The sequence below is a fragment of the Dasypus novemcinctus genome, chromosome 4, assembly GCF_030445035.2.
Source record: "Dasypus novemcinctus isolate mDasNov1 chromosome 4, mDasNov1.1.hap2, whole genome shotgun sequence".
NCBI classification, from domain to species: Eukaryota; Metazoa; Chordata; class Mammalia; order Cingulata; family Dasypodidae; genus Dasypus; species Dasypus novemcinctus.
The window spans coordinates 130,976,567-130,991,875 of record NC_080676.1 but is presented as its reverse complement, the minus strand read 5'-3'; the positions used below and the strand labels follow the sequence as shown (position 1 = coordinate 130,991,875).

Here is a 15,309-nt window from a genome sequence, read left to right as displayed (position 1 = left end):
TACTCAAAGCACAGTAAAATTATCTTTAAGTAATTTTGGCCATTAGTCATTTTTTATGTTTATTTTATCACTGGTTTATTTGTACTCTTTAAGTGTTTTATGTATGTGTGTACACATACATAAAATGATGAGTTTTCATTAACTGAATCAATACCTATATCAAGAAACAGAACATAACCATTATCCCAGAGGCCCAGGTTGTGTGGCTTTTAATCATTACTCCTCCCCACCAAGGGACAGTATCTCAACTTCTAATTGTATAGATTAGTTTTTCCTTATTTTATTTTTTAAATATATTTGGAATCATGGAATCATATAATAATATTCTTTAGTGTCTGGCTTCTTTCACTCAACATTATACTTGTGAGTTATCCATGTTGTTGTGTGTAGCTGTTGTACATTCATTCTCTTAGCTATATAAGTTTCCACTGTATGAATATACCATAATTTATCCATTCTACTGCTGATATACCATTAAATTTTTAAATTATGGTAATTGTTGAAGTTAATTTGCTAAAATTGTAACAGTAAGCAGGCTACATACCTCTTAACTGATACTAATGAAACATCTAGATCTCGTAACAGAACTCAGCAAATATTTATTTAGTGTTTACTGTGTACAAAGCATAGTGGTAGGCACTTCAGGGGTTCTTAACCTTATTTGTTCCATGGACCCCTTTGCCATTCAGGTAAAAACCATGGACCCCTTATTAAGTCCACTCTATACTGTGTATTATTTAATAAATATATCACACCCACAACAATACATCTTCACAAGAATAATATTTTTTTGAATTTCAATTCAAGTTCACAGACCCCTTGTGAAGAAACCCTGTTGTAAAGGAAGGTCAACACTTCAAGTAGCTTACATTCTAATGGGACAAGTCTTTAGATAATATAGGGTTTTATAGCTTAAGATCACTTTTCATAAATATCCCCAAGGAATGAACCAAGTTTGTATGAGTAAATAGAAAGGAAAAAAGGAGGATAAAATAAATAGGTAAAACAGAAGATTAAACAAAAAAGACTCATTAAAATATTTTATTACAACCACCTTGAAAGGAAAATACCATTGAAGTCTGAATACTTCAAATCCGAAGGGGAATTTAGGGAAATATCATTCCAGTACATAAAATTACTTAATTAGAAAGTTCCTAAAATATAATTAGTATTACAATCAACAATATTAAGCTGAACATATATAGTCTGGTACATAACACATTAAAGTTGATCCAGTCAAATATGTTTTATAGAAAATATTAGTGCTTCATTCAAAAATAAATAGTAAAAATATTATGACATTTTTAAATAAAGCAGATCATAAAATTCATTTAGTATATAATTATACTTTCCCAAAAGCAGCTGAATGAGTCAGTGTTATTTCCCTGACTCCATAAACTCTAACATAGCTAACACATATTTTATATAAGCACCTATATCATATTACTCTCATTCATAAAACAATTATTCATTCCACAAATGTTTGTTGTGTATCAACTTTGTGGCATGCCCTTTGCTGGGAACCAAATATGCAAAGACTTGACGAAAACTGGGCATTTGCCTTCAAGTAGCTTTATCTAGTATGTGTGTTGCCGGGGGGGAGGGTGGATAGGGTGGTGAGACAAGCAAGCAAAAGAAGTAGAGTATGGCTCCTGCCATAATCAAGGTATATACATGAATCTAGTGAGAACAAAGAAAAGAGCAAAAAATCAGACCAGGGGCAGGGGAAGCTTTGTAGAGTAGGTTATTACTGCACAAAGTCATAGAGACTTAAAGGTTAAGAGGCATTTACTACTTTGGGCAATGTGGAGAAAGTGGGCATTCCAGATGGCATGAATGGAAGAAAAGGTAGGGTGCTCTTATGGTGCCCACAGGCATTTGTGCCAACTTGTAGCCAGGGGCCTGCCTGTGCATGTTTCTCCTGCTCATTATTTTTAAAATGCTAACACACTGTCTCTTATTCTGTATAATCAATACATAGCTGAAATTATTTATTTTTTGTCCCTGAATCGTGTTATTCCAGCTTCTGTTATCATTTCGAAGAAAAGTCCTTTCTCACGCATTAAATGCTGTGGTGCTTCAAATTCAACAATCCTTCCAGAGTCTAGAACAAGTACTCTGCAACATGAAGAGAAACCAGTCAGATAATATGCTATAATCAATTTTCCACCTCATCTTTTTTGGCATTGCAAATGTAAGGTTTAGATCACTGTGTGAGTTATAGTTATTTCAGTATAAAATATAGGTACTATTTATTTAGCTCAGGAAAGAAATCAAGCTTTCTAATGTAATTCCTTTAACACTAACTTTTTTTCTAATTACTTTGGAAACTATCCTCCATACCATTAGGAAAAAAAAATTGTATCTCTCAGCACAGATAAGATTGTTTATTAATGGAAAGTAATTAAACATGTTTTGTATGCCCCATGTCTATCTATGGAGAAATTGTTTTATTTCTGAAGGAGAATTTAAACAAACCTGTCTGAATCAATAATAGAATTCAGTCTGTGAGCAATCGTCAGAATGGTGCAATCAGAAAACTCCTTCCTGATTGTGGTCTGCACCAAGTTATCAGTCTCAAAATCGATGGAAGCTGTTGCCTCATCCAAAATGAGAATTTTTGTTTTTCGAAGCAAAGCACGAGCAAGACAGACAAGCTGCCGTTGTCCAACACTGTCAAAAGAGTAAAATAATTTCAACAGCTTACCTTTATGGCCACATCCTTTCTGTTCTAAAATTCTGATTAGACTGTTATTCATTCTATTTCTAGCCACACATTCTTTCTTTCTCAACAAATATTTATCAATTGACTGCTATGTGCCAGGCACTCATCCAGGTTCTAGGAATACAGCAATGAACATGTCCGTGGAAAGCTTATATTCTAATGGGTGTGACAGAATAAATAAGCAAGATAATTGAGTGAAATGCATAGTAAAAAGACAGTAAGAGTGTAGTACAAGAATATATAAGTATACAATGATATATTTTATATATCAAATGTTTACAATAAGCCCTAAGAAGAATTTAAACAGGGAGAAATTGCCTATTGAGTCAAAATCTGAAGAGAATGGAGAGTGAGCCATGCAGATTTCTAAGGGAAGAATGTTCCAAACAAAGGGACTAGCATATGGAAAATCGCAAAGGCCAAAAGGAACTGGCCAGGCATTCTTGTGAAACAGCAAGGGGGCCAGGTGGCCTAAGCAAGAGAAGAAGGGTGTGAGTGATCAAAGAGGTTAGTGTCATGCTGTGCAGGTCTTAAGGAGGTCTGGGTCCCTTTATTATGTCTGTGATCTCATGAAGGGGACTAGCACAAGATACCAATATCAAACAGTGATGAAGAAAAAGTAGCCCCTTACAACAAAATTTGCTATAAGTAAATTTAGGAAGATGGCTATTAATCTTTATAGTAAGATTAAATTTAATAATTAGATAGTGATGTAGTAGGTAGCTTTTTTTTTTAATATTTTTTTTCCCTTTCACCATTAGTTTCCAAGGCTGCAGCTACCATTTTATTCCTTGACCCTCTTCTCTAGAGGAAATAAGCAATGGTGTATTTTGATCAGATCAAACAAGCTCCTTGGTGGCTCAGGAACAATTTCCCTTTGAGGCCATTTCAAGCTTCTAAAGAGCATGCAATGATTAACTGGAGCAAGCTCTGCTCTTAGTAGCTTACCTGAGGTTTTCACCACCTTCTGAAATCTCATGCAGCAGCTTCCTGGGAAGCGACTGCACAAACTCTTTTAGGTGACACAATTCTAACACCTCCCACAGCTCACCATCAGAATACTTTTCCAGAGGATCCAGGTTCATTTGAAGGGTTCCAGAGAATAAAACAGGGTCCTAAAGAATAAGGTAGGCACCTGTAACGTTACATTCACAGGAGGTATGCATATATTCCTTTTAAAAACTGGACTAAGTAAACAAGTAAAGAAAAAGCAAAATGATCCAACCTACTATAACACCACATTCATTTTTTATTTAAAAAAAATAGTATAGAATCAGAATTAACTAAAATTAAATTGCTAAAAGCATCCTGATTCTCTTTCTCCTCCCCTATTAACAATATCAACAACCACATTAATAATAATGATAACTTCTACTTAGTCAGGGATATAATAATATAAATATATTTCTACATGCTATAATACAACACAGCATAATATATATAGATATATATGTATGTATGTATGTATAATCAATCAGCACACCAACCCAGAAAGATAAATATTAATACCACCATTTTATAGACAGTGAACTGGAAGTTTCAAAGGGCTCTCATCCATAGCCACAATGAAGATAAGTGGTTGAACAGAATTCAAAGAGGGTTACCTCCATGCTCTTTCCACTCCACCAAGATGTCTAGTAAAACTGTATTTTAGTACATCTGTATTTATAAAAGAGAAATTACTAATGTCTCCTTTATTTTACTTCATCTGTATTTATTTATAAGAGAGGAATGACTATGTCTCTTGTTGCTACTGTATTTTAACCCTGCCAGAATTCTAGAGTTTACTCAAATTTGCTTCAGAATAATTTCACTAATACAAGTATATATCTAAACAATATGGCAAAAATATTTTAGTACTTTGAGATACTTTTAGAAGGTAACATACAGATATCACATAAATGATTAGAAAATAATTTTTCTCTAAAATTCAACTGAATAAGCCATTTTAAAAAATACAGACATGTTCGTGAGCCAATGCGTATATTTGTTAATGTTCAGTTTCCTTAGATTCTACAGATGGACAAATGAAAGGACTTGAGGAAAAAACTTAAATGAATTATTGTCCTTTTTAAAATTTATGTTTCTAAACTTTAAATATAGAAGAGTCATCAAAATCCTATACTCAAACTATTGATTAATCAAAGGCCTCTTTAATTTTTATTTTTTCTTTAAAAAAAATAGCAAAGCATTTTCAGTCTAATCTTTTCATTTGAATTGTATTTGTATTTACTCTTATGATGGAAAGTTTCAAAGAGATGTACCTGTTTTTCAAATGGATAAATGCCATTAGGAAGAGTGCTTTAGAGTAAAGGCCTTTAATAGGATTCAATTACCAGGTGGATTTTTCATAACACATTTAAAATTACCTGGCTTCCAAAAATGATTTATGTTCTTGAAAGGAACAAATTGTAAAAAGAGAGAGAGAGAGAAAGAAGTTTCTCTGGGCTGAGCTAAAAATAAGACTATAAACAAAAATGGATTTACCTGTGGAATAATATTAAGTTTGCCACGAAGGTCATGCAGTCCAATAGTTGATATATCAATTCCATCGATAATAATTTTGCCTCCTGATCTCTCTACAATTCTAAATAAGCAATTTGATAGTGTTGATTTACCTGCTCCAGTCCTTCCCACAATTCCAATCTGTAATGAATGATTACAAATAGTTTGCAAGAGAATGTAAGAGAATAGGACCTATGCACTGACAACAAATATCTTAGATATTGGGTCAGTTGGATTTAATTTTGCCAAATAGAACAACTTTGACCAGCATGGAAGATGTAATATGACTCCGAAGGATCAGTCTGCTATACCGACACTCCTTACTCACAGGAAAATCTTTGGCATATATGTATTTTTCTTCTAGTTTTGAGTAATTGTGTTACTACCTAAGAGAACTCCAGCAGACCCAGAAAGAGTAGGTTGGCACTGAACTACCCTGGACAAACCACAAAGAGTGTGGGTAAAGAAGGCACTGACAATAAGGTGGCATTACTAGGACTTCCACAAAGTGGCTGTCTGTACCATCCCTCCCCTAAAACAAACAGACAAAGGGCCAGACCCCTTTGCCAGATAGCCAAAAAACCCAAAGGAATGCCTATAAATTTCTCTGACATATCAAAACAACTATTGCATTAAAACTACTGAAAGTGGCCATGGACAATGCTTCTGTTTTAGGCGCTTGGTCATCTAGCCAAAATAATCAGCTTGTCATCAATATCCCAGCAACTGAGCATGTTCCTCTGGCCATAAGAAGTAAAACCATCTCTTCCGGCTGCTGAGTCATGTCTTGGCACTAATATGAAGAACATTAAGATGGTTGGTTTGTCCTGACAAAAAATCTTAAATCTTAAATCTGACAAAATAAAGCAGACAAACCAGGAGACTGTTGAACGAATTGGGGTAATCAAAATTCCACAATAATTTCATTTGTTCCAAAAAGCTCTCTGTTCTTGAGATCACAGCAGTGGATCTGGTTTAGAGCATTAGAAAAATGGGTATGTGAGGTTATAAAAGACAGGTCTCTCTCTGAAAAGGGAAAAGCAGGACATTGCTATTTGGATTTTTTTGCTTTTAGTTATTTCAAAAATATTTTTCTGATTAGAGAAATATGTCTTTATAAAACATTTTGGGAAAGTAGGAAAGTATAAAGAACTCCCATCACCTCGAGATAATCACTATTTATGTTTTATAATATTCTATTATTTTTGCTAATATGTATACCTTTTTAAAATTTTTAAAATTTTGATTTAATTGTCTTTTTTTAAAAAGACACATAGATCACAAAAAATGTTACATTAAAATATACGAGGTTTTTATATACCCCACCCCCACTCCCTATCTGCTTTTAAAAACACAAAATTTATATTATATTTATCGACAGTTTTGTATGTAGTTTTTAATATTAAGTTACATTTCAAGCATTTCTCCCATCTCATTAAATAGTCTTGAAAAAAACTGATATTATTGACTACACAAATATTCTATCTATGGATTTGCTATATTTAAGATAACCATTATCTTACTGTTGCAATTCACTTTATAGAAGAAATAAAAAGTAAAGTTTACTAAAATGTTTCACAATAGCTTTGAGTCACTTGAAAAAACTTTTTTTCTTTTATAGAGGAAAAAATTATTCTGCACACACCAATCACATTCATTTTATATAAAATTTGACACAAAAGACTGTTTTCTATTCAGAATTGTTTTAGACTTTAGCTTTACAAATGAATGTACTCAGATAAAAGGGAACGTAAAAAATATTTCAAAAACATATGGTACCTTCTCTTCCCCATGAGTCCGGAAAGTGATGTCTTGTAATGCTAAACCAAGATCATCTCGATATCGAGCCTGATAATCAATAAATTCCACTATCCCTTTATTAGGCCAATGTGACGGAGGCCTTCTAGACATTATCCAGGGTGCCTTAAAACAAAAGAAATATTCTTTATTCTATAATTATAAAAAAAAGCCCCTTCCCCCAAAAAACCTCTAATTTTCATGCTTGTAAACAAAAGTGAAGATAATTGATAAAAAACATTTGTAGATATTATAATTTTCTGAAAATGGTTTTAAACATTACCAACATAAAACTTCTCATCTAGTTACAAGAAAATCTTAGACATATTTCTGTAGAGGTGAAAGATGTCCAATCTCCTATCCAGTTATTAAGAACCTTATAAAACCCTGTAAAAGTGCTGAAAGTAAACTGAAATTTTAGCTGATACGAGGACAGTTTATTCATTCATTCATTCATTTACTCTCCAAATACTGGCTATTTACTATGTCAGTCATTATTTCATTTGCTGGAGATTTAGCAGTGATCAAATCAGATAAAAATATCTGTTCTTATGAAGCATACCCCATGGTGAGGGAAGACAAAAAGAACGACATAGCATATGTAGAATGTTAGATGGTGATAAAGCTTTGGAAGACAAGGAATAGGAAGGGTAGTCAGGTTGTTTAAGAAAGGCTTGACTAGACATGGAGAGGGAGCAAGCCATGTGGATATAGGTGGAAGAACATTCTAGGCCAAGGGACCTAAGTACATGAGCTGAAGACCAGAGACAGGGCCCTGCTTGGCATATTTGAATAACAACAGCATGTAGAAGAAAACTCAAAACTCAGGAGAGTGTGGTGCCTGGGCAGTGAGGGATGGTGTCTGCATGGGACAGGGAGTGATCACCAGTGACAAATGATAAATCAGCTAAAGTGAAAATTGAGGACACACCATTGGAAATCTTGACAAGGGCCATTTCAGTGGAGTGGTAGGATGGAAAACCTGTTTGCAGAGAGCCCATAAAAGAATGAAAGAAGAAGGATTAGAGGCAAGTACAGGTAACTCTTCCAAGAAATTCTGCAGTAAACTGGGAGCAGAGAAATGGGGTGGTAGAGTGAATAGGATTAACTGGACAAATTTATCTCTTTCACATCAAGACATTTTGGAACAGTATATACACCCAACTTGCATCGAATTACAGTTTTACTTTATTATGTAAATATATACATAAATACGAAACATAATTGTCTTTTTCTAATATGAAATCAATATATATTAATTACACATACATTTAGAAAATATTTATATTTTATATTAGTCATCAGATGACAATAGCCTGAACTGAGCAAATTGAATATTGGGAACTAGAGATTGTGAAGGTAGACTAATCTTTCATGAAATTCGTATGAAAAGTAGTAGGCAAGAACTTGGAAAATTAGAAGAGGATTTGAAGTCCAGGTAGTACTCTGAGGATATAGGAAATAGTTTATTTACAGACTGAGAAGAGCAATGTGTATATGTGTGTGTATCCTACTATGTAGGGATTAGAGAGGTGATACATGAAGCAAGATTTTAAAGAAGACATGAAGAGATGATACTAAGAATACAAGTGGAAATGTTAGCTTTTTAATTGGAGAAGGGACAACTATATCTTAGATATATGAGGATTTAGAACCTTCTTAGGTGATTGAAGAAGACACACAAAGTGTAAGTCAGGTCACTTTTACTATCTTTCCTTTTAATTCATAGACAGATGCAGAAAATATACAGATAACTCTAATATTATACTCCATCAATGGCCTAATTCTTCTCCCTCACAAATCACAGTAAATTAAAGGAAACAAAACAGACTGATGCTAATGATGAGTAGTAAATGGAAGAGGAGGTATAAGCAGTGAAGTTGCAGTTAAACCAAAAATTGTACAGACTCTAAATAATTATGACATAACGATAATGAGACTCTTTCCTGATATCAAATCTCCCCGACGTTATAATCATAGGTTGTATATTTTTACCCTACATTGGTAGAAGGCATATCACAGTACCTTTTAAATTGAAAACAGATTATTGCATTTCATTTTATAACATCACTGAAATAGGGATCTATTTTACCACTTATAGATTATCCTAATTTAATTGCCAGTGATTTTTTCTCTTAGTGATATATAAAATAATGGTCCATTTTACAACTAGTTGTGTTTTAATTTCATTGAAATGCTGAATGTTACAACATGAATTTAGAAATGCAGTTTTATTTGAAAATTATTTTTTAAATGTCAATTCAAGTGCATTCAGATATTTTGATATTGCATCCACTCATTAGTTACTTAGGATTGCTTACCTCTTTATCCATATTTTCATATTCACAAACTCTTTCAATGGAAACTGCATTAGTTTCAATTTCACATGCTTTCCTTACCCAAAAATTCAGAGACTGAGTAATCTGAAGGAAAAACAACAACAGAACTTAATGCATGTTCTTTAATCTTTAACATAATGTGAATAAACTTTATTTTTTTCAGAGTTTTTTTAGGAGGTACCAGGGATTGAACCCAGGATCTCATACATGGTAAGCAGGCACTCAACCAGTGATCTACACCTGCTCCCTTCAGAGTTTTTAATACAATTTATCTCTTGATTATTTGATCACCTTAGAAATAAGCATATTTATACACATTCATGTATTTATATTAAGCTCATTAATATCACAAATAATGGAATTATTTGGCAGAATATAGAATGAACAAATTCAAACATATATTGAAAAACATTTACATTTATTGTAGGGAATGGTGAATACCTAAGATTGATGAGATATGCCAAGAAATGTGCATCCTAAGTGGGAAAAAAAATGGTTCACAGTGTTACCTTTGTCATTCTCTACTACCTTACATCAGAAGGAAAATTCTCCTAACCTCCTGACTACTCCTGCCCCTTTAAAAAAAGAAAAAAATTTACTTTCTTCTCGCCCTACCTCTAAATGTAGGTACTCCAGTTTGTAACTCCAAACCAAATTCTGAAAGCAAAATAGTGTCATCAATTCAAAGATTTTTTTGGTAAGCTTGGTGCTAATCCATTTGGGGGCCAACCTGACTTAAAGTGACATGGAGCTATTTAAAATGTTTATTTAACCCACTTAGAGTACATGTTCACATTTTACTACAAAAATAGTTACGTTTGATTATGGGATGCTTCCCCAGGCCCTGTTGAGGGTGTTATATGTAAATAGGTACCATATTCTCTCTCTAGAACCCTAAATTCAGGATAATGAAATGCAGTTGGCCTCAAAGGTTTTGAATAAGGGACTGAGAGTATATATCAGAATCACCTTGATGTATCTTGTTAGGTCTTGCAGAACTGGATTAAGCAGTTTAAAGAATTCCCTATTGTACAAGGGGGCATGCACTCTCTCATACCACTAGTGCCTTGCAGAGTAAATATAAAATAGCGCTATTTGAGGGAAAACTTACAGAGAAGCAGGGCAACAGATACTCTCCCCAGAGCTCCCATTATCTCTGTGCCTAGGCTGGGCAAGGCTGGACATGCTACAGTGCACAGGTATGCTGCTCTTGTAACACTCTATATACCATAAGAATAGAGGAGTGGGTAACTTCTAGGTAACTTTGTAATAACAGGAGTGTCCTGGTTGTTCAGAGCTCAACCTTGGATATTGGCCTATTATTTCTCTGAGGTAACTTTGAACTGCTGAGCCAGCTTCCTGCTACTTAAAGGAAGGGAAGAAATGAGCCTCCAGGGTAATCTAGATTTGTCTCTCCTTGCTTAGTTAATGCAATCTATAATTCAGATAGCCAAAGGAGAAGAGAGTTTATTTAATTGGATTATAAACATTCATGTACCACAAAATCATTATTACTTACATTTAGGGAATAGGATATGGACAAGCCAACTATTGCTGAATCTATGGAATCACCAGCCAGTACAGCAAGCAGTGCAGCAAAGAATACCATTAAGTTGCCAAGAAATTCAAGTCTAACAGACAGCCACCTGTAATAAATGGAATATATTCCTAAGTAAATGAGATGCAAAAGTTTTCATAAACTTTCCTTGGGGAACTGCCAAGTAAACATTGTCAACTGTTGGGTTTTTTCTTTCTGCCCCTTACTTGGAGCTCAACCAAACATAAGATTGTCTTTAATGAGGCTGGCTTAAAGAATTCTTCTGCATAAAAACACATTTTAATTTTTCAGACTTAAAACTTAATTATAATTAAAAAGCAAAACAAAGAACACCAGTTAAATGATGCACTGTAGTTTAAAAGCCCTGTTGGAAAATCAATTATCTCCTTAATTATGTACACTTCTAAAAACAATGAAATTGGTCTCTAAAAACTAAAATGTGCTCTACTACAATTCTATTTAACAGTTCATTTTTCTCCTTTTTGTGAAATCAGTACTTCAAATTCAAAACATAAAATATTGTTGGCAATTAAAATATATTATGCAAATATAAAAATACACGTAGAAAGTCATATCTGTAAAAGTATAATAATATTAGTAATTCTAATAGCATCCTATATAACCTTCAACAAACTTAGGACCTTTTTTTCATGTGAAGTAGTATTTATTTTTATATGAATATGAACAGATACAATTTAACTTGCATATATTAAGGACTTGAAGATAATTAACTTCACATTTCTTTTGTTGTTTGATGAAAGGTCATTTCAGTACACTCTTTCTGTTTAGAAATCAGTGAACAAAGATATCTAAGAGACTCATCCTGAGCCAGATGCACCAACCTGACCATCTGCATTACCTGTTTGAAATTACATTATTGTAGAAACAGACCAAGTTTTCATTCACCACTTCTTTGTTTTGCTGGATGAACCTTTGCTCATGTCCAAATGCTCTGATAGTGGATACCCCCGATAAAGTCTCACCAAAGTGGGAAATGACAGGAGAGCGGGATGCTCCTGCTAACCGCCGAATCCGACGAGAGCTAGCCATGTAGTATCTCTAATCAAAAGGCAAAAAGAGGCAATGATACAATTATTTGAAAAAACTGCAAGACCTTTGCATAATGGGTTGAACAGTAGCCCCCAAAAGACATGTCCAAGTCCTAACCTTCTAGTTTGATCTTATTTGAAATAGAATCTTTATAGACAAAATTTTAAATCTCTGGATGAGATCATCCTGGATTAGGGTGGGCACTGAATTCAATGACAAGTATCCTTATAAGAGACAGAAAAGAAGACATAGACACAGAAGGGAAGGTTATGCAGACAGAGGTAAAGACTCGAATGGTATGTCTACAAGCCAAGGAATGCCAATAATTTCCCACAGCTACCAGAAATGAGGAGAAAGGCATGGAACGGATTCTCTCTGAGAGCCTCCAGAAGGAACCAAACCTACTGACACCTTGATTTTGGACTTCTGACCTCTAGAACTTTGAGTGAATGAATTTCTGCTGACTCATGCCACCAAGTTTGTGAAGCTTTGTTACAGCAACCCTAGGAAATGAGCATACTGTTTTAACAGCAAAAGGCCCCAAATCTGGACAGCATGGTTAGATCATAACTAGGCAGAACGGCACTTTGATAGCACTATCAAATAACCATTATGAGTACCTATGAAGAAAGCTCTATGCCATATGTTAGAAACATGACCTGGCAGTTGACTTAAATGATGGAAACAGACCAATACACAAATTTTCATACCTAAATGTAATTACAGAAAAAAATTTCTTTTCTCTAAGAAAAATACCAGTGCAGCCTTACTAGTGACAACTTATCCTTGACCTCCAGTTAAGTACAATAGGGAATGGTGGAGACTGTAGTGAACTCTAAGGATCAGGCTTTGAATTAACTAACCAGCCCTATACAGTTGCTACAAACTGGAAATGAAAATCAGGGATTGTCCGATCCTACTTTTTTTTCAGGACAATCTTCAAATCTGGAATTTTATGTAAAATCCCTTACTTTAAAATGTCTTTATTTTTGTAAAAATCACTGAGCAAACTAAACAAAAACATATCTCAAGACACACATTGTCTGTCAGCATCTATTTTACAAGCTCTCCTCTATGCTAAGTGCTCTGGACAAAATAAAAGATCCTGATATATTAGGGTTGCAAGGCAACTTGGAGATTGTCTAGATAATTGATTATGTTTTGGAAGACATAGACCCCTCTGAGTTGTTAAGGCTAGGACACTTTCCCTTAGATAAATATACACATGCATACATATATGCACTTGGAATTTTTCATAACATTTCAGTAAATTTTAGAAGCCATGGAGTCCATTCATGGAACTGTCCAGAGAATCTAATTTAAGAACCTCTAGATCAATGTCTCTTGGACTTTAGCAAAAGTTACCTGGAGGGTTTGTTAAAACACAGATTTCTGACTTCCACCCTGAGAGGTTCTGATTCAGTAGATTTCAGGTATGGACTATGTGTCCACGGAGCACACTTTGAATAGCACTGGTCTAAATAAAAGCTTGCATTTGACAAAGGATAGAAATGAAGCCTGGAAAGGGAAAGTGATGTGCCAAACAAGGTGGCAAGAATCTAAAGCTCCTTAATCCAAATTTAGGACTCACCCTTTTCAGCTCTCCCTAATAAGACACAGTTTTTAGATGTGTTTTCCAGTCCTGGACACCTCAATCTAGTTAATCAACCACTGGTCTATTATATATGATAATAGTAGTTCTTTTAAGATATGAGAAATTTTTTGGATGTATTTTCAAAGCAGATACAACTGATCTTTGATAGTATTCCTCAACTTCTAGACCTTTTAAATAAAAGACATAGTGTCTGCCACCAAAGAACATAATCTTATTGAGATTAGTGGTCTCTGAAAAAAAATAGCTAAAATACTAGGAGAATAATAAGTCCAAAATACATGGGTGAGTCAGATCTGTGCACTAGTTTGATAGGGAATTCTTCACACAGAGAATGGAATCTGGGCCAATCCATGAAGGGTGAATAAGATCCAAGCAGGCAGAAATAGAGAAAACATATGAAGTAGGAGGCAGAGTGATGACAAAGGTGCAGAAATGAGCAAATAATTACAACTTGAGCAGCCTCAATTACAATAGGAATTTTAAAACTTAGAGTTTGAGAAGAACTGCTTAGTTTTGGGAAAAGAGCCTCAGAAAACTTTGCTAGTTAAAGTGCAGGCTAAGAAATTTCATTTTACATGGTAGCCTCACAGTGACATAATTTTGGAGTTCAAATTGGTTGGCAAATTTTAATTGCACTGTAAAGCTATTACCTAAGAATCATGAAAGACATTTCTAGTTTTTCTGTCAGTAGTTTGCAGATATCTGAGATAATTAAAAGGATAAAAAGGCACTGTCTGTTACTTTCTTGGATACTCAGGAAATTAATTTTCAGCTAAAATATAAACAATCTATAGGAGATGGGGTGTTCATAAAAATGTGATCTAAGTTCTCCTGCTGCAGGAAGCATAAATGACGGCCAGCCCCAACTGCTGCCTCTCTGGATCTACTACCATATTAGCATGGAGGTCACTTTTCCCAAGGGCTGCTCCCAGCCAATGACAGAGCATGGCAGGGAGTGCTAAAGCAAGACCATTCCAGGGACACATGGGAACCCCTACCGGGTGACTTTGGTTGAGGACCTCCCATTTGTTTGGCAGAACATTTTGTGGAACTGATTTTGAATCTAAGACTCTTTCTACCCAATCCTCTTTCCTTCCTCCTCTTCCTCACAGGGGTCAGAGCTGCACTGCTGTCTGAGGGCTCTGTCCATCCACATTGTCCTGCTTTGTCCTCTTTATCCTTAACAGGAATTTCCCACAATAAATTTCTAGCACATCTAGTTCTTTCTTAGAGTCTGCTTCTTACAGAATCTGGACTAACAGGAGGTTTAAGTGAGTCTGAAACTATATTTGACTGTGGACTTATAAGTTAATACAGAAAAAAAAAACCCAAGCACTTACCTGTATAGTTAAATAGAGAAAAAACAAGGGTATTATTGCCAGAATGAAGAGTGGTAAAGCTCCCACAATGACCAAAACTGTTCCAATAACATCCAATGTACAGTTCACCCAGGTCCGTAAGTAGTAATGGAAACGCATATCAATTATAAACATGTCCTGAAAAATGTGATACAGTCTATTTTTCACTCTTTATCACTCTTTATCATTTTTCACTCTTTATCATTTAGAATGACAGGAAGGAAAAATATATTATTCAGTGGGAAAAAGGCTTACCCAGATAGAATAATCTGATGATTAAATTGGTTTTAACTATATGTTTTTTGCCCATTCCACCTCACTTGCATATATTTTTGTTCCTTGGCCAATTGTACCAGTCACTA

General features: G+C 34.5%; 1 protein-coding gene across 6 annotated transcripts in view; it reads right to left on the bottom strand.

Annotated features, from left to right (window-relative positions):
* Nucleotides 1-1,025: 1,025 nt before the first annotated feature.
* LOC101417154 (multidrug resistance-associated protein 1-like) overlaps nucleotides 1,026-15,309 on the bottom strand; it is a 101,898-nt gene continuing 87,614 nt past the window's right edge. For all 6 annotated transcript variants that reach the window (XM_012526817.2, XM_004462648.3, XM_012526818.3 and 3 more), the window contains 9 exons: nucleotides 14,930-15,085; nucleotides 11,784-11,983; nucleotides 10,886-11,012; nucleotides 9,349-9,450; nucleotides 7,010-7,153; nucleotides 5,213-5,371; nucleotides 3,674-3,840; nucleotides 2,479-2,673; nucleotides 1,026-2,118 (listed from right to left, as the gene is read on the bottom strand). In XM_012526817.2, the coding sequence (XP_012382271.2) occupies nucleotides 1,992-2,118; nucleotides 2,479-2,673; nucleotides 3,674-3,840; nucleotides 5,213-5,371; nucleotides 7,010-7,153; nucleotides 9,349-9,450; nucleotides 10,886-11,012; nucleotides 11,784-11,983; nucleotides 14,930-15,085 (1,377 nt within the window). In that variant the 3' untranslated portion in view covers nucleotides 1,026-1,991. The remainder of the gene's footprint in view (nucleotides 2,119-2,478; nucleotides 2,674-3,673; nucleotides 3,841-5,212; nucleotides 5,372-7,009; nucleotides 7,154-9,348; nucleotides 9,451-10,885; nucleotides 11,013-11,783; nucleotides 11,984-14,929; nucleotides 15,086-15,309) is intronic.